This window comes from Protopterus annectens, chromosome 4.part0, assembly GCF_019279795.1.
Source record: "Protopterus annectens isolate FY-2018-M chromosome 4.part0, PAN1.0, whole genome shotgun sequence".
NCBI classification, from domain to species: domain Eukaryota; kingdom Metazoa; phylum Chordata; order Ceratodontiformes; family Protopteridae; genus Protopterus; species Protopterus annectens.
In genome coordinates, this window is record NC_056733.1 from 1797198255 (window position 1) to 1797218587 (window position 20333).

General features: G+C 40.4%; 1 protein-coding gene across 1 annotated transcript in view; it reads left to right on the forward strand.

Moving 5' to 3' along the window:
• The window catches only part of LOC122800026 (LON peptidase N-terminal domain and RING finger protein 1-like), a 770380-nt gene extending 750700 nt beyond the window's left edge, over positions 1 to 19680 (forward strand). Inside the window, exon 12 of the mRNA XM_044069488.1 lies at positions 17999 to 19680. Within this exon, the coding sequence (XP_043925423.1) occupies positions 17999 to 18154 (156 nt within the window). The 3' untranslated portion in view covers positions 18155 to 19680. The remainder of the gene's footprint in view (positions 1 to 17998) is intronic.
• Positions 19681 to 20333: the final 653 nt, after the last annotated feature.

The following is a 20333-nucleotide window of genomic DNA, read 5'->3' on the forward strand; positions in this document are numbered from 1 at the left end:
AAAGAAGGTTAGAAAGTATTGAGAAGAGAGACTGGATAAGTAATTCACAAAGAAACAATTGGGGGTATATGTGTAGGTTCATAGGTTCATACTAGGCTATCTGCCCTAGGGCATTTATAAGCCTAGCCAGAGTGTATTTGGCTTTCGCCACCGATTTTAAATTAATTTTGCTATGCCCTTTTTCGAGGTTAGTATACTGTGCCTCTGTCTAACAGTGACACAGACGTGATACCCGGGGTAAACCTACGATCTCCCATCCACTCATCAAGATTCGTCTTGAAGAGAGTCAATGAGGGACTCTGCCTAACCTGGACTGGGATTTTATTCCAGAGTGAAGGGAGCCTCTGGGTTATGAATCTGTCCCTCCAGCATGCCCTATTTATTTCAGTGCTGAGGTTCAAGTCTCTCGAGTGCGTAGCTCGAGGGGATTTGGATTTTCTGAGGTGCAGCATGTCCATTAATTCCGGGTTGGACATGGCTTTATACGTCAGGCACAGATCGCCTCTGAGCAGGCGGTATGCCACTGAGTAGAGCTGGAGTTTCTTTAACTGGGCAGCATATGGCATCTGTTTGAGCCCTTTGATCCTCTTGGTGAGGTACTTTTGGGGTCCTTCCAGTTGCTGCAGGTGTCTGGTAAGGTACATCCCAAAAGGGGCATAGTACTCAATTATGGGCCTGATGAGGGATGAGTAAAGAGGCACGATGACCTCCCCTGATCTAGATGTCAATCCCTTCATGATTAGGTGGGCTATATAAAATGTTTTTCTAACCACTTTGGCCACGTGGTTGTCAAATGAGAGATTGCTATCAACTTGGGTCCCTAGTTACTTCTTCTGTACTTAATGGATTACCACCTATGTGGTAATTTGTGGGCACTTTGTTTTTGCCAAAGGGGATGACTATACACTTTTTGGTGTTTAGCTTGAGGCCATGGCTCTGGCACCAGTTGTCTATGTCTATGAGGCCCTTTTGGAGGATGCTTGTGTCAGCTGGAGAGTCGATTATGGCGCCCAGTTTGCAGTCATCTGCAAACTTAGTCAGCCACAGTCCTTCCGTGTTGGCCTGTACCTCCGAGAAATATATACCGAACAAGAGAGGTCCCAGGACTGAGCCTTGTGGGATGCCACTTGTAACTGGTTTGGAGTCTGACATAGCTCCAGCAATTCTAACCATTTGGGTTCTGTCCTTGAGCCAGTTTACAACCCATCTAGTGACATAGGGGTTTATATTTAAGCTGGAGAGCTTATCTATAATGCCCAAGTGGGGTATTGTATCGAAGGCTTTTGCGAGGTCCAGGTAGGCTGTGTGGACCACCTTCCCCTCGTCAATGGCCTTGGCGACTGTTTCAAAGAAATCAACCAGGTTTAAGAGGCAGGATCTGCCCTTAACAAAGCCGAACTGGGTAGCATCCAGTGTCTGTAGGTCCCCAATATCTTTATTTATGAGGTCCATGATGATCCTTTCCATAGCTTTGCAGACCAAGCTAGTCAGGCTTATGGGGTGATAGTTTCCAGGATCCGTTGAGGCACCACCTTTGTGGAGAGGGACCACTGTTGCTGTACGCCACTCTTTGGGTACATATCCTGTAGTAAGGCTGAGATTGAACAGTAGTTTTATGTTTGGGTTTAGCTCTTCTTGGAGTTCACGTAGGATGCAGCCCGGGACACCGTCTGGTCCCATTGATGCTGTGTTCTTTGCTTTGGAGAGGGCGGCTCTTACCTGAACATCTGAGATGTCAGGGGGGCAGCACTCTGCTGGGATAGATATTTGCTCTTTTGGTGGGGAGGGGGGGAGTTTGCTGTGAACCTGTCAGCTAGGATTTTGGCAATGCCTGTGGGTTCGGTGTATTTTTTGTCATTTTGGACTAATTCTGAGCATATCTGGGAATTCCCACCCAGGTTCCTAACATAACTGAAGAAAGCCTTGTGATTATCCTTAGTGTCCTGTGCAATTTTTCTCTCGAAGCTGGCCTTAGACGATTTTATGAGTGCCCGTAGTTTTTTGCTAATACTGATCAGAGATGCCTTCCCTTTTTGGGATTTTGCTCTATCATGTAGTAGCTTCCTCCTTCTATTGTATAGTTTGTTTATGGCTGGGGTCCACCAGACAGGACGTCTGCCTTTGGAGGATTGGGTCTTGGTTTTATTTGGGATTGCATTATCCATGCATTCCTGAAGGTGTTCATAGAATGTGTTTATAAAGGATTCTGCGGTCTGGGCCGTATTTTCCACAGGCCCGGAGGCTTTGAAGGATTCCACCTCGGTTTTGAGGAGTGTGAAATTTGCTTTAGAGAAGTTTTTCACTGTGGTTTTCTGGGCAGGGGGTGGGGTCGGGATGTGAATATCCAGTGAGATTAGTTTATGTTCTGATCTTACCAGTGAGGGATACACTTCTGGTCTGGAGCATAGAGTCCCCATGTTGGTGATGATCAGGTCCAGTATGTTTTCCCCTCTTGTGGGAGTGGTAACAATTTGTTCCATAGCATTTGAGTTTATAAATTCTAGGAACCTTTGGGCTAGGGTGTTGGAGCTAGAGTAATGCTCCCAGTCTATGTTTGGGTAGTTGAAGTCACCCAATATAATGGTGTTTGGAGAGACCTTCATATTTTCCAGTGTTCTCAGGAAGGCCGAGTGGGGTTCCTGGGTTTGGGAGGGTGGTCTGTAGCAGGCTATAAACTGGAAGGCAGTTTTACCCACTGTTAGTTGCACATGGATAGTCTCTGATGCTTCGTGCTGTGCCACCAACCTGGAGGTGTGGGTATCTTTGACGAATATTGATACTCCCCCTCCTTTTGTGGTTCATTCCAAGTTTTGGGGCTGAAAAGCATGGTATGAGGTATAACCTGGCAGTGCTGGGGTGCTCTCGGGAACCTTGAACCAGGTTTCTGTTACTGCACAGATATCAATGTTCTCCATCTAAGGAGAGTTTTGAGTGTGTGCATCTTGAGGTTTAGACTTCTGGCGTTGAGTAGCATTACTCTTAGTTTCTTATCCCTTGTGATACCTATGGAGGTGGGTTTGTCTTTTGAGCCTTGCCTAAAAAAGGCACTATGGGGTAGCAAGAGCCTTTGCCAATATCTGAAAGCCCAGGGGTGACAGGTGCAAGCCGTCCCTAGCGAAGCATCATGGCTTGTCGAGCATGTCATCCCAGGCTGACAGGCATTGGATCCACTTTGAATGACACCAATACTTAAGCCAATTGTTGAAATTGATCATCTTGTCTTCATATTGTGGCATCATTCTTGGTGAGGGCAAGATGCTACTCAAGGTCAGGGTCATACCGGCCTGGGCTACATGCTCAGAGAGCTCCTTTATGTCTCTTTTCATGTAGTCCAGGGAGGTACGTCTCAGGTCATTCACACCAGCATGGACAATGACTGAGTCATATTTGTACTTGCCTTGGAGTGATCTGAGTGCTTGTGTTATGTGGCGGATCCTAGCGCCCGACAGGCAGCTCACCGTGACCTTCTCCTTGTTCAGCCTGGTGAGCGGGACGTCAGTGTGCCTGACGATAGAGTCACCTATTACAAGTGTATCAGGTGTGTTGTTTAGCCTTAAGGGCTGTGACTGTTCGGCACATTGGCTTTGTGAGCTATGTGTTGCATGTGTTTTGTTTTGGGTTAGCGGTTGCTTGGATGTCTGCTTTGGAGGTCTCTGTTGCTTAGGCAGATTTTTATTTAGAGCCTCCGAGTATGTTTTTGTGTGTTTATGTGTTTGGTTTGCTGTCGTGGTAGGCCTATGTGAGACTGGAGTTGTAGTGAGTGTGGTTTCCTTCTCCTCCTGACTGGTTACGCCTGTACTGAGTTGAGAGAGCTTAGCCTCCAGTTTGGCTATATGGTTGCATCTCTCACATGTGTTGGAATTTGTTGGGAGGAGGAGAGGGTTGTCTGTGTACATGAGGCAGTTGTAACATTGCCTCAAGATTCCCAGATTCACCAGCTGGACCAGAGAGGAGATTGACAACTGACCTTTGGACATGCTAGAATAGTATTGGGAATTCCTTTATAATTGAAAAAAAGGGCCAATGGGGAACAAGGTACTCAAGGGGAGTTTGTGAGGGTGTAGTGCTTTTAATTTTTTAGTGCTGACTTATATAATTGCTTTAGTGAGCAAGTGCCAGGTAACTTAAATGCAATGTGTGACAGGTAACTTAAATGCAAAAACGACAAACAGTAACTTTCTTTCAAGTGAAAGAAGGAAATAAGTACAGTAAGCAATGTCTCCCAAATATGCAACAAAGTCTAGAAGATTTAGTAACTTTGCTTGGAAGTGTTTACATGGGTATTTTTATACCTCAATTAGATTCCAAAGAATTTTTCCTCAGGTTGACAACAAATATTGGAGGTCTGATGGGGTAGAAAAAGGTAACTGGGAACATATTTTCTGGGACTGTAATAAGTTAGCAGATTTTAAAGATTCCCTGCAGACTGCTCTGTCAAAGATACTATGTGAGCAAATTGGTGTATCTAAGGAAATGAAGTTTCTGAGCAATGACACGGAATCGGAATTGCCTAGACATAATAAGGCCTTGCTGAGTCTAATTACAGTGGCTGCCAGAAAGGCAGTTTCTAGAAAATGGAAATCAAAGTCTAAACCAACTTTACTAGAACCTAGGTAGTGAATATAGAAACAGAGATAAAACAACTGGAATTGGGATCTAATACATGCAGAGGAGGAATGAGGTTTAAATGAAGGCAGGATTTGAATGAGCTCTGTAATGCTTGACTGGCAATGACTGGATAGATTATAAGTGATGCATAATGTTTGCAGCTGCAATTATATTAATATGGTTTGTGATGTATAATGCTTGCAACTGAAATGATGTCAGTATGGTATGTTTTCATTTATATAAATGTGTGATTGCCTATGTCATACATAATAATTTAATAAAGATGTTTCTTGTTTTAAAAAAAAAAACTTGTAAGATAGTCATGTTTCAAGGTTAGCAGTAACACAGTTCCCTCTGAAATACTACCTCACCTTAAAGATGCTGAGTTAGGATGATGGAGAAGTGGTAAGAGTCACTGATATGTATAGAACTATAAGTATTTTCTAGGAGATAAAATGAAGAAAATAAACTGGGAAGGAGTATCTGGAATTGTACTATACTTACAAGAAGCTGAATGGAAGATGTGTTTCAATAGTCTAGGCTATTTAGAAGAGTTCTTGTTTTCAAGAGTTCTTAAGTGATGTGTTATTTTCCATTTGCATGGTATCCCTGTGAAACTTAATGAAGAAGTCATAGGGGCTGTTAAGCTGTCTCTTTAACTGCGGTATCATATCTTGTCTTGCCATTCAGAAGTCAAAGTGGCATCCCAGCAGTAGATTTAGCTGCAAAGTCTACATGGTCTCAAACCATAAAGGGTTGTCTTAGGGACAGTATTTTAATGGCAGAAGCTGTAGACTGCAAAAGTGGAAAATGAATATATGCAATGTTATAGGACAACTGTACACATAGATAAATATGTTATGTAGTTGCTATAATGTTCCATCTGTGTTGTCCATTTTTATTCTTACTCAACTTACGGGATCGGATCTGATCTCTGTATCGACTCAACCGTTTTACTAGCTCGTGGTCACCAATGAACTCTCAAGCTCTTTCCCTACCCATAATGCACCACCCCTGACATCCCTCAGATCTTGTTTGCAGATTGACAGGAAGCCTGTAAAAGAAGTACCATAACTGGAGTTCAATACAAAGGACAAGGGTGTCCTGAAGTTGCTCATTCCTTCAGAAGTAAGTTATGAAAAATGGAGTGGGTGGTGGGTGGGGAGTTGAGGAAGAATGAAAATGGACAACACAAGTAGAATGTTAGGGTTAAGTATATAACATATATCTGATGTTTTCCATTTTCATGCGTTCCTTAACTAATGGGACAGAGTCCCCCAGCTACTTAAATTCCTGGGTGGACTCTAAGGAAGGATATTCCTGAGTACAGATGAGCCAAAGACTAGTTTGTAATCACTGATAAAAGTAAGAGGATTTGAACAAGTTGCAGCTGCACATATATCATCCATAGAAGCTCTAGACTAGAGTACAGCTGAAGTTGCCATAGATCTCGTTGAATGAGCCTTTAATGGTTTTAGTAAGGTGAGATTCAATTTGTTACAGATAAAGAAGATGCAATTTGTCAGCCATCTAGCTACAGTTACCTTTGTAATCGATTCACCCAATTTATTATGTGCAAAGAAACAAATAACTGATCTGTCTTTCCAGTTTCTTTTATTTTGTCTAGGTAGAAACGTAATTGTCAATGAACATCCAGTAAGTGCAGCATATATTTCCCTTTATTTGTATATTGTGGGAAAAATACTGGCAAGTTAATGGATTGTTTAATGTTGGATTCTGGCACCACCTTAGGTAGGAAGGAAGTATTAATATGTAACTTGATCCTATCATTATGAAAAATCAAATATGGGGGCTTAGAAGATAACACTTGAACTTCTGAAATTCTTCTAGCAGATATAATTGCTACTAAAAAGACAGCTTTCCAGGTCAAAAATTTAAGATCACATTTATCTGCAGGTACAAAGGGAGTTTGTTAACGTTTGTAGTACAAATTTAAATCCCATGGTGGCATGGGATCGTTAAACGGGGGTTTAACAGAGGGGTATCTTTCAAAAATGCTTTGCACAGTTCAGAGGAAGCCAGGGAAGAATTTTGAAATCCCATGTGAAAGTTAGAGATTGTTGCAAGTTGAACTTTAATAGTTGATGAGCTATTTCATTAAACAAACTCGCTAAAAATTCTAGAACAGAATGAATTGGAGCTGAGAAGGGATCTGTCTGATTCTGTTCTGCCCAATAAACAAACCTCCGTTTACTCCTGTAGAGTTTCCTAGTAGAACATTTATGCGAAGATAAAAGTATGGAACAAATAGGGGAAGAATGCATTGGTTGCCTGGCTATTAAAGGAATTGGAGAAACCATGCTCTTAGTTTGAGATTCGAGATATCTGGGTGAACAATGCTTGTTGGGTGAGACAGAAGGCCTGGAATTGGATCCAGAATCCAAGGTGAGTATAGTAGATGAGGCCAAAGAAAAGAGAACCAAATCGGCTGAGGTGAGTAAGGTGCAATGAGGATGACTTTGTTCTTAAACCGGGCTGCTTTCTGAAGAAATGTATTGAATTAGCAGAGTTGGAGGATAAGCTTACAGAAGATCTGGGGGCCAATTGTGGAGCACAGGATCCCTCAGTGATTCCCCTTGTGGGGTGGGGGAGCAAGGCAAAGGAGTTGCTGCACTTGTTGTTTAGGGGAGATGCAAAAAGATTTCAGCAAGGCTGGCCTCTGACTGAAAATCATTTCCGTCACTTTGTTGTTGAGAAACCACTCATGAGGTATTAAAATGGACCTGCTCAGTTTGTCTGCAATCACATTGGGCTTCCCTGGGATATGCTTTGCTATTAGAAAGCGGTTGGAAGGTATCACCCACTGCCACACTCTGAGGGCTTCTTGACACAGGGGATAAGATCTGGTTCCCCCTTGCTTGTTGATGTACCAAACTACTGACATGTTGTCTGTCTGGATTACAATTTTCCCAAGAGGAAGAAATTCCTGGAATTCCTGCAATGCTAAGAGCAATGCTCTCATCTCCAAAACATTGATATGCAGGTTGGCCACTACAGGGGACCAAGTGCCTTGAACTGTTTTGCCCAGGAATCCCACCCCCCAATCTGGGAAGTGCCATGGTCACTGTGGCATTGGGCTGAGGGAGGATGAAAGGATGACCTTGTAACAGCTCTTCTGACTGCATCCACCATGTATTGTTTGCATACCTGGGTTATTCTTATCTTTGCAGACATGGGCTGAGAAAGCATTGACCATTGTGTTGCTAGCATCCACTGAAGAATTCTCATGTGCAGTCTTGCTAAGAGGACTAAAATTATTGCCACTAACATTGATCCCAGGGCTTGCAGAATCAATCTGGCTGAAATTCTGGTACAGCAAATTATTTTCCTGACCTGCATCTTCATTGTTTGCACTCTCAATAGAGGAAGAGAAGCTACCATAAATACTGTGTTGAACACTGTTCCTTTGAATTCTAATGTCTGGGTTGGTTGCAGATGAGACTTGTAATTTATGGTTATTCCAAGATGCGTACAGGTCTGTAACACCTGATCCTTGGCTTCTGTCAGTCGATGCCTTGTTGGGGCAGTAATGAGGCAGTTATCTATATATAGAAGCACCCAGAATCCTTTCAGTCTTTAGAGAGCTGCAATCAATGCCATGCACTTGTTGAACACTCTGAGGGCTGTGATGAGGCTAAATGGCAGTGCTCTGAACTGATAATAACTGCTCCCAGCCAGAAGTGGAAGTACCTTCTGGATCTGTTCCATCTTTATGTGATAGTACGCATCCTACAAAGCTATCGAAAACATCCAGTCATCCTTGCCCAGAAAGGGCCGAATGGACTGAACAGTGACCATCCAGAACTTTGTGTGTCAAACCAACTTGTTCAGCACACTGAAATCCAAAATTGGTCTGCAGTCCCCTGTTTTCTTTGGCACTAAAAAAATCTTTATTAAGTTCCAGATCTTATCTGGTCTGGTGGGACCTCTTGAATGACTCTTTTTTTGTAGCAGCTTTTGAATTTCTTGGGCTGCTGCTTTCCTCTGACTGGGTGGAACATCAGGAATTTTCCTGGATATTGGAGATAGTAGGGAAAAGGGAATTACATAACCTCTGGAAATAATTGTCTGCACCCAACTGTCTTTTGTAATACTTAGGCTCTGTGGCGCAGAGATACTCAACCTCTAACTGCCTGCAGAGGTAGGCAATCGGGCCTCCATTCAGGAGCACTGAAAGGGTCTGTTGAAAAAGGAATCTCTAGACACCCAGTTTTCTGGGCCTCCTCTGCCAAGGGGGCATTGTCTTCCATTATCGCTCTTCACTTTGACTCTGGGAGACTAACTCCACGTGTGACCTAGAAAGGAACCTGAGACTTTCTGAACCACATTTTTAAACCTTCCCTTTGATTCCTGGAAAAGCTCCTTTGAGGGTTTGAAAAATGCACGCCCAGAGGGTCTTTCCATCTTTCTCACACCTGGAGTGTGTCCTTTACAGTGGGTCCAAGCAAAGAAGTGCTGTCAAAGGGAGCATTGACAAACGATGACGTGAAGGGCTCTGCAAAATCACACAGGTGCATCCAGGCATGCTTCCTGATGGAAATGCCAGAACCCACAGCCCTTGAGGTGTCTTCTGCACTGTGCGAGATAAGCCTCATGGATGAATTGGATATAAGCCTATAGGGTAGCCAGCTGAGAGACAAATGAAGATTGAGCCTCAGCATTTCCTGTTCCAGAAAGATTTGGATAACTCTTTAATCAAATCCCTTTGTAGCCTAGTGAAATGTGCTAAATAGTTCAGCAATCTAAGTACAAATGTCACTGAAGTATAAACATGCTTCCCAAAACCATCTTTCGCCCTTGACTCTTTATTAGAAGGATGGACAGAGGAACTGTGTTCAGCGAGTTCCTTTTTTCTAGCTGCCACCACAACCATAGCATCTACTGTGACCACTTTTCTCAAGTATTCCAGCCGAGTGGTGGAGCCAGAATCCTGTCTGGTCTCTTGGGGATTGGTTCAGTCATATTAGCTTCCTTTCACTCCCACTTGGAGATCAAATCAATAAGTTCATTGTCCTTTGGAGTAACCCAGGAGGCAGATGGACCAGTATCAAATGCTTCCAGAAATACTGATTCTTCAGGAGAAGGGTTTTGGGAAGACCAGCCACCCTTTTGTTTTAGGATCTCAAGAATGCCTCCAAATGAGACATCATCAGGTGGTGATTTTGGGGACCCCTCCCCTTCATCGACATCAGTCAACTCAGTGACTGACTCCTGAGGAGAGTCCAACTGCCTCCATTTGCACTTTCTCTTCCTAGGGACTTCCTCAGTGGGATAGTCCAAAGAATTATCAGAAGAGATCAAAATACCGTGCTGGGTAGACTGGAAGCTTTGGGCTGGCTGATTCATGTGGAGTAAAATGTTGAGGATTACAGTGCAAAGTCATCTGGGAAGTAAAGAGTGGATCGAAGAAGGAAGGACCCATCTGACCTGCTGGAGCAGAGAACACTCTCTTCACAACCTCAAAGGCCGACCGCTCTGGGAAGAAAGATGCCATCTGAGCCAAAAAAGTGAATTTCTGGTCCATCAATTCCCTCTGCCCCAATAGCAGGGAAGCTTTGGCTCTGAGAGTCATCTGGCTCTGAGGATATCAGAGTTGGTGCACTCAGAGCAATACTCAGATCTGAAGATGATGTTCTCTTCAGATCTGAACCAGATGGACCCGGAAGGATAGGATCCAGGGGCTCTAAAACCACAGGTTGTATTAGAAAAGGAGCTGCTATTGGTGAAGTGGAAGATGGCTGGATTCCTGACCCAAAGAGGTCAGAGAACCATGACAACACCCTTCTGAATTTGCTCTGTGGAAAATGTCCTTATCATCCTTTCCAAGTCCACTTCCATGAGACTCCTGGAGGAATGAGAGGATACCAGGGATGGTGAATTTAAGTGCCTGTCTAAAAAGGGAGAGGGCACACTGGACGGAACCGGATCCAGACTTGGTGAATATGTAGTTCTTAGTAAAGGCTTCGAATCCGATTATGTAAGATCCAAAATAGGTTTGATCAGATCTGAGGATGTAGGCTCTGAAATTGTGGTCGGATCAGATGTAGCTTTGGATCTAGTCTTTCATTCTTTCTCCATGGTTCAGAAGAAGTAGAGGCTGGAGAATCCCAGGACCTAGACCTTTTTGATGCGTCTTTAGATTTATGTTTGGGGGATTGAACCCAAGCAATGGTTTCAGTAAAGGGAGATGGCAGTAATCCCTTCAAAATCAGCCTATTCTTCCAGTCAGCTAAAGCTTGGGGGTTGATCCCATGACAAATACTACAGCCTGTCACAGGTGTTCTATTCCCAAACAACAGACCCAAAGAGAGTGGGATCTGGCAAAGGCAACTTTATGCCCACACATCAGAATTTTTAAAACCTGCTCATAGTGTGTAAAAAGGCAAAGAGAAGGAAATAGGTCTACCATGATGGTAAAAAAATTTTACAGCCAAAATATAAGAAAAATAATGGCAGAAACACCTTACGAAGAAGTGATAATTTATAAACGTGTTTGAGAAAAAAATGCATGGAGACCAAAAAAAAAAAAGAAGAAGAAAAACTTAGATTAAAGATGAAATAAATACTCATTTATAGAAGAATTTAAGATGGAGATAGGAAAAATTAAGTTATCTCCCACTGAAGGCACGAGAGCTGAAGGCAACCACATCTAAATGCTAAAGCAGCAAACAAAATCAAAGGGATGTTAGGGATAGTGCATTATGGGTAAGGAAGGAGCTCGAAAGTTTGTTTTTGGCCATGAGCTAGTAAAATGGCTGAGTCAGATCTAAGGATCAGATCCCATTAGTTGAGGAAGGCATGAAAGTGGACAACATCAGATACATTATCTGTTTGGCTCATCATATGAGTGCGCGTTGAATTTGATGGCAAATAACTCTTCAAAGGTTCATAGCTTCATAGATAAGTACTAGGTTAGCTGCCCTTGTGGGCCATTTTAAGCCTAGCCAATTTCCATTTTTTTTTCCAAAATGAACCTATCCCATTTGGTTAGAGACTGGGCTAACATATCACATGGTCAATAATTATATATTACCTCATGCTGAGAATAAGTGGGATCATACTGTAGATAATTTCAGGGGACCCCTGCATGGAATAAACATTTAGGAGCTGCATCTGTCCATTAGTAGTACAGCAGGCAGTCCTGAGGTAAAGTTTCTGTTTCCCATCCATAGACCCAAGTTGCACTTGAATATGGACAGGGATGAATTTTGTTTTATGTAGATGTGAAGTCTGTTCCAGAGCAGCAGTATCTTCTGTGAGATATATCTGTCCCTCCTAACCATTCTATTGATGTAGCACAAGAGGTTTAGATTCATAGACCAAGTATTTCTGATGCCATTTGACCTGCTAATGTGCAGTAAATCCATTAGTATTGGGTTGGAGGATGCTTTGTATTCCAGACTCGGATCACCTGTTAACATTCTGTAGTCACCAAATATAGTGGCAGGGCTTTGAGATGGTCCATGTAGAAGATGTTGTTTAGGCCTTGTATCCTTTTAGTAAGTTACACTGTTGCTTAGTCTCTACTGGTGAAATAGATGTACTTATCTACCAGTTGACCAGAGTTTGACTAGTGGTTCGAGTTTTTCACAGAAGAGGCAGAAAGGATGGGTGTGTCCATCCTGGGGAGTGATGGTGAACCAATAGGCTGTCACCATTGCTGTGCTATCACAGCTGTTGCTAAAGGGTAGAGATGTGTAACGGTGGAGGTATGTCAGGATACAGGGGTGGGGGTTAGAACCAGTGCAGTGAGGACATGGGTGTGACCACTAAAGTCTATGATGGTGGTCCTTGTTTGTGCATGAGAAGAAGCATGTATGTGCAACAGAGGGTCATAATCAGTTCTTGCAGCTCTTATTATTACCCGAGAAAGGGGTTAGGCCAAAAAATAGCAATGGTCTCATTGCAGGGATAATGGAGAGAGCAAAAATTTTGCAGTGACTGTCTGGATGACATTGTCCCTGGATGGGTCTTACCTAAGGAGATCTGGCAGGTTTTTACTCCCAGGGAATGCATGAGTTCAGGTCTGACTGGGGAGGGCTTGGTTGTCAGAAGTTGCTAGGGATGTGGAGATAAAGAAGAAAACCTGTAGTTGCTGAAGTAGAAGATGGAATTGCTATAACAGATGATTCTTGTGATACAAGAAAGAACAACCACAATGGTCAGGATCCACAGCAGTTATTGTAATCACTCTGATGTCTCGGCGATACTGCCATCAAGGAGTAAATTCATTCATTCATACCCCTGCCTATAAATACACAACTCCATAAACACACCCCTTTCTGAATTACACAATTAAACAATAAAAAAAAATAATGTGTAACAGCAAACACCAGCGGAATAAAACAGTGCCAGGAGTTATAAAAAAATGTTTATTTGCTCATAAAATTAAAAAGGTAAATGCTTTCACATCTGCTTCATCAGACCTTCTACAGAAAAATTAATGAACTAACATGCTTATATATGCAAACATCAATCAAAGTGAGCCAGACAGGTTGAACCAATCACGTGAAGCATTATATAAAACCAAGCATAAATATAGCATATGCATAATAAAAAACAATTAAACTAATGACAACCTATATCTGAAGTAAAATCATTCAAACATTCCTGAAAAATGTGTCAATACACTTTCAGGACTGATCTAACATTGATCTGTTTGAAACAAATACTATAAAAAAATAATATAAAATAATGCAACAATATACATATAATATATAAAAGAAATGTAAATAAAAATGTATATAATGGTATTATATATATATTTTAATAACACTCAGCAGTTATCACTTTCTAAGGCTTCGTCCCTTTAGAATGGGTCTTAATGGGACTTTTTCATTAAGACCACTGTCCTGATCTGCTCTTAACCTAATCATCTAGTTGACCTCCCTCATTTCAGTAAGGTTTCTAATATCACCACCTTGGACACTGGGGTTTATCCTATCAATCACCATGAACTTAAAAGAGTGTCTCGCATCAGTGGTCATAACATGTTTAGACAAGGCATTGTTGGCAGAAGCACAATGGATACTGTATAAATGCTCCCTAATTCTGTCTTTCTGAGGTCTATCCGTCTTGGCTATATAAAATGCTTGGCAAACTGTGCAGCTGGCAAGGTAGACCATATGTGGAGTCAGACAGATTGCGTACACCTTAAAATCAAACCTACGTCCATTATCAGGATGTTGAAAACACCCACTACTGTCTACATAGTTACAAAAATTACATGCTTCACATGCCAATGTACTGGCTCCACACTCAGACACACCAGGTTTCTGGTTATCTGGATAGCATAATAATCTTTTTAGATTTTTCTTATTCTTGTATAAGAATCTGGGAGTATTATAACGCTAGTTGCCATTACTTCCTCCTTCCTCAAACCTCACATGCTGACGTGAGTATTTGCGATTGCTTTGCATAACAAAGGCTCTACCATTGGCATAATCCTTGATGTCTCACAGAAGCTTACCCTTCTTTCTTTCAACAAGTTCATCCTCATATTTTTTTAGCTTGATATTAATAACTGTCTTTCGGCTTCTCCCGGTTAGGGATTGCCACAGTGGAAAGCCGGTCCGCTAATGATTGGCAGTAGAGTTTTATGTGCTGGCTTGCTGGGTCTAACACACAACCTTCAGCAAAGGAACGCCCATTCATGCATATCGACACACAGAAGACGCTCTAACTGAGAATCAAACGTGCAACGTCTAATATCTGCTGTAAATCTATTTAAATGTTCAACACCCACCCCTGTTTTGTGGCAGAATTACAAAGGAATAGATTCCATCTTGAATTTGATAGTCTGAAAAAAGATAAAAGAGTGTCCTATTTTGATATAATAGTGGGTATAACAAGTGGAAATAATAATAGGACAAGTGTACATCAAAAATTTAGAGATGCCAACCTTTATTTGAGGGCAGATAGTTGCCATCCTGGCCATACCATTCAGGTGTTACCTTATGGTGAGTTTATATGCCTATATAAATTATGTAACAATAAAGCAGATTTTGTTGGGAAGTTAACACAAACAGTTCGTATGTTCATGTCCCAAGGTTATGATTCTGAGCTATTGCAGAGTTCTTGGAATAGATTTATTAGTTAATGTATACAGAAAGATCCTGTTTCTAGAAAATTCAAATCTATAGAAGGCAATAGTAATAAGAATGAGGATATATATTTTGTAACTACCTATAATTATTTAAGTTTGCTGGTTGTAAAATGGGGCAAATATTACTGGGAATTTATTACCTGCTTGAAGGATTTTTCACAGTGGGTTGATAAGTACCTGAAGATGTCCGATAAGACAGGTAGAAACATAAATTATTTCATTGTGAAGAGTAGGTTTGTAAGTCCCCCTGTGACCCTAGTGGAACATCTAATGGAATATGGGACGAAACCATGTGGAAAATGTAAGGTGTGCAAACACATAATATTGAGTTTTAGAAGGATGAATGGGAGAAATTGTAATGTTAAGGAATACTTTAATTGTGAAACAGAGGACATAATATATGCCTTTAGGTGTCCATGTGACAAATTTTATGTGGGAGAGAGCAAATGGTCCTTTAAGGCAAGATTAAGGGAACATGTAAGGGATATCGTAAACAACAAAACCGAAAGCTCAGTGGCAGAACACTTTAATATGGTGCATGAGGAAAATCCAACAGGATTACAAGCTACTGTTTTAGAAAAAATGCAATGTTCATAATATGCTATTGGTGACATCAAAAATATGCTCTTATATAAAGAATCTTTGTATATTTTAAAATGTAATACTAGGTTTACATGTGGGTTGAACCAAGAATGTAACTGGAAATTTTTTATCCATTGATTGTTTTTTTTATTGTTTAATTGTTTAAGTGTAATTCAGAAAGGGGTGTGTATATGAAGTTGTGTATTTATAGACAGGGGTATAAATGAATGAATTTACTCCTTGAAGGCAGTATTGCCAAGACAGAGTGATTACAATAAATGCTGTGGATCCTGACCATTGTGGTTGTTTGTTTGTTTTTTTTCTATTTCTTATGTTTTGGTAGTTGGAGATTCTAGTGATACAGTCAACTTACATTTACACAGACAATCTTTTAACTAATGTTGTTTTCTTTCAGTTATAAATATATGGATTTACTTACCTTTATACAATGGCAATTTTATCAACATGAATAATGTTGACACCAAATAATCAACATTATTCATGTTGGCACTCTATTACACATGCACTAAGCATCAATCATGGTGCATGCAGAAATAAACTAAACTAAAATTTTTTTTTGCAGGGGGCAATCCCACTTTGCCCCTACACACCTGCTAATGACATAGTCTGACCCCAAAATTGCACAATTCTCTGGAAGGGGCAAATTCTCCAACCCAAAGAATCCTCCAATATGCTACTTTTTTGACATGTGTTAACCATTTATTTAGTTGATAAAACTGTGTCGACTAAACAGATATCAACAAAAGTGCTGTTTGACAAAGTAGCAACTACCATGTACAGTGGATAAAAAAAGTTTACACATCCCTGTTAAAATGGCAGGTTTTTATGATATTAAAAATGAGACCACAATAAATCATTTCAAAACATTTCCTACCTTTAATGTGACCTATAACCTGTACAGTTCAGTTGAAAAACAATCAAATCTGTTAGGGGGAAAAATATAAAAAATAAAAAGGGTACAATAAGCTGGTTGTATAAGTGCGCACACCCTTAAATTAATACTTTGTTGAAGCACCTTTTGATTTAATTACAACATTCAGTCTTCTTGGGTACACACCTGCCATCAATTAAAGAGACTTTGATTAACCCCAAATAAAGTTCAGCTGTCCTTGTAGGATTTTCCTGACATTTACTCAGTTGCCTGCTACAGCAAAAGCCATGGTTTGCAGAGAGCAAACAAAGCATCAAAGGGATCTCATTGTTGAAAGGTATCAGTCAGGAGAAGGGTACAAAAAAATTTCCACAGCATTGGATATACCATGGAACACGGTGAAGACAGTCATCAAAAAGTGGAGAAAATATGGAACAACAGTGACTTTGCAAAGAACTGGACATCCCTCCAGAAATTGATGAAAAGACAAGATGAAAACTGGTCAGGGAGGCTGCCAAGAGACCTACAGCAACACTGAAGGAACTGCAGGAATTTCTGGCAAGTACTGGTTGTGTATTACATGTGAGAACAGTCTCCTGTATTCTCCATATGTCTGGGCTATTGGGTAGGGTTGCAAAACAGAAACCTTTTCTTACACAGAAAAACATCCAGGCCCAGCTAAAATTTGCAAAACAGTACATCATGTCTCCCAAAAGCATGTGGGAAAATGTGTTATGGTCTGATGAGACCAAGGTTGAATGTTTTGGCCACAATTCCAAGAGGTACGTTTGACACAAAAACAACACTTCTCATCAACAAAAGAACACCATCCCCACGGTGAAGCATGGTGGTGGCAGTATCATACTTTGGGGTTGCTTTTCTTCAGCTGGAACTGGGGCTTTAGTCAAGGTGGAGGGAATTATGAAAGTTCCAAATACCAGTCACTTTTGGCCCAAAACATTCAGGTGTCTGCTAGAAAGCTGAAGATGAAGAGCAATTTCACCTTTCAACACAACAATGAACCCAAGCATGCATCCAAATCAACAAAAAAATGGCTTCACTAGAAGAAAATTAAAGTTTTGGAATGGCCCATCCAGAGCTCAGACCTAAATCCAATAGAAAATCTGTGGTGTGACCTGAAGAGGGCTGAGGTGTGACCTGAAGAGGGCTGTGCACGAGAGATGCCCTCGCAATCTGACAGATTTGGATCGCTTTTGCAAGGAAGAGTGGGCAAATATTGCCAAGTCAAGATGTGCCATGCTGATAGACTCCTACCCAAGAAGACCGCATGCTGTAATTAAATCAAAAAAGTGCTTCAGCAAAGTATTAGTTTAAGGGTTTGCACACTTGCAACCAGCTTATTGTACATTTTTTATTTTTTTATATTTTTCCCCTAACATATTTGTTTTTCAATTGAATTGTACAGGTTCTAGGTCATATTAAAGGTGGGAAAAGTGATGAAATATTTATTGTGGTCTCATTTCTTTATATCACAAAAACCTGGCATTTTAACAGGGGTGTGTAAACTTTTTATAGCCACTATATATAGTCATTTGGTATGCATTAGAGAGTTCACCCAGTTTCAGTCTTTTAATACTGCATACATAACAGGGAAAATTTAAACAAATTCATATTTTATACTAGTCTGTTATTCTCAGATATGTTTAATTTCTACTGACATACTTCGGTAACAAACACTTTACAAAGCTAATTGCTAGAAATACATTTTGTTCTGATGAAATATGCCCTTCTTTCAGTCCATTTTTAATTTATCTTATTTTCTTTCATAGGTTTCCCCAGATGGACCTGCTTGGTGTTGGTGGTTACTAGCTGTTTTGCCTCTTGATCCTGCTTATCAGACTATGGTTCTGTCTTCAACATCTCTGAAGGAGAGACTTGACCACTTACAAAAGGTTTTAGATGCCTTTTCACAGACTCAGTTTTAACAGAAGTACAATGTTAGGAGGGCCTTGGGGAGCTTTGCACTTTTCAGAACCTTTTTCTTTTGCCAATAAATATGTAGCTTATGTCAAGTTATTTTTACATATCATGGTTTAGGGAAAAATTGCATTTTAGAAAAAATATGTGAGCAGTTTGTGTAGCTCTTTCAAGTGATTTTCAGAATATTGAAAATTTTCAGTATCTGAATTGGAAACTGGTGTGAGTGTATAATATTTTGATAACTGGCTTTCTTGTTATAATTGTCCTTATCTGGAATAATTGTGGTGTGGAAATACTTCAAAGTGCAATGCATCACTGCACTAAATCAGAAATTTCTTACTTTGAAATTCCAGTTATTTTCTATGTGTCAACTGTAATTAATGGAAGATCTGAAAAAGCTGAAACTGGAGATCTTATGTGTTTGCCCATGTCTTATCATACGTTAAAGACATCAATCTTGCTGTTTAGAAATGTAATTTGTTGCACTTTGACTCAGGTGGAAGGGTTTTAGCTGGTGAAGCTGTTTAGGAATTTCTAGTGCTAACACTGCTGTGTGATTCTGAACTTGTGTTGCCATAACTGACATTTCATTCAATGAATGTAATGGTATTAACATATGGTAGCAGGATGGAGCAGATTTACAGGCTGACAAAATTCTCTTTTGCTGAGTGAATTCAAAATTGATTTATCAGATTTCTTTACAAGTGTTTTTGTAGTACCTCTTCATTTCATGTTGAAGAGCTTTATTGCTTTAACTGCTGAATACTAAAATCTTTAAACCAGTATTCACCGTAAGTGAATATGACCACATGCATGCTGTATATAGAAGCAGAAGTTGAACTGACACCATAAGACTTTTCTTTTGAGTGTTAGGAGTGTACGTTTCAACTGACAAAGAGGCCATTCTACTGCTGTTATGGATTAATGGTTAGGCCTCTTGAGCTGTAGAAGGTAGTCATAAAGCATTGAAAAAGATACATAGAAAATCAACATGGTTAATAAACAGTGATTCAAGAATCACATGATATGTTCTAACCAGTCAGCAAGGACAAAAAAGAAAAAAAACAGAAAAACTACTATTGTTTTCACAGTTTATGATTTAATTTACTTTAAAATATAAAATACTTATATAAAAAACAATAATGGGTGGGATGTCTTCAGCCTTCATGCCAGTTCTGCAGCCCCCAAAGCTCAGAACGTATGTTTCTAAAATGATGCATAGAGATGGCCATTAATGGGTGCCAAGATAACCAGTGTTCTAACTGTGATTACAAGATTACCATATATCATTTTCACTGATCACCATTAATTGGACTAGTATTTATTAATGGATCCTACAAGTCACTTCTACAGTCTTCCTGGGACATGCCTCTATGACTTTTTTGTTTATCTCAGGTTATGAAGTTCTGAAGAAGTGTTCTCAGGGCTGGCATCTTATTCTCACCCAGCATTTTTAAGACTGATGCTAAGTGTTCGGGTTCCAGCATATGTCCAGATATGTTGTTAATCTCATGGCTAGCTTTTTTTTTTTCATGATGCAGCAGAATCTGAAAAGGACATAATATTTCATCCACACCATATCCCACCCACCATCCAGGTAGCAGAGTGTCAGTGCTTAACTTTGCTTCCTTCTGATTCATAAAATTTGTTTTTGCACAATAGATTAAATTACAGAAAGTGTTGCTCACATTTTATGTGCACTGATTGTGGTGGAACATTTGTGGCTATAACCTTCTTACTACAGTACTTACAAAACAATTTTAACCATGCCTCAGAATCAAAGCTTCTTTTGCCAGCAATGGAATTCTCATAATCTTGATTTCTAATCTCTTTATATGAAGGAAAGTCACATTTTAGGAGGAAAATTATAGCTTTGAGAAAATATTTCTCTCATCTCTTGAATCAGACTTTTGGATATGTTAAACATATCATGTGTGCATAACAGCAGATGTACAAATTGTAATCACTTTGGCATTGCGTGATTCCTAACTTCTTGTAACTGCCTTTCTCCCTTCCCTTCCCTTCCTTTCCTTATTTGGGTATGATCCAGTGACAATCCACTTGTGCATTTTACTACTTTGTTTCCCTGGGATATAAGGGACTTATGGCCCATTCATTTCTTGTAGCAGCAGAAACAGCGTGATGCCCATTAACCATATCAGGGGGCTGTTTGTGTGTGTGTGT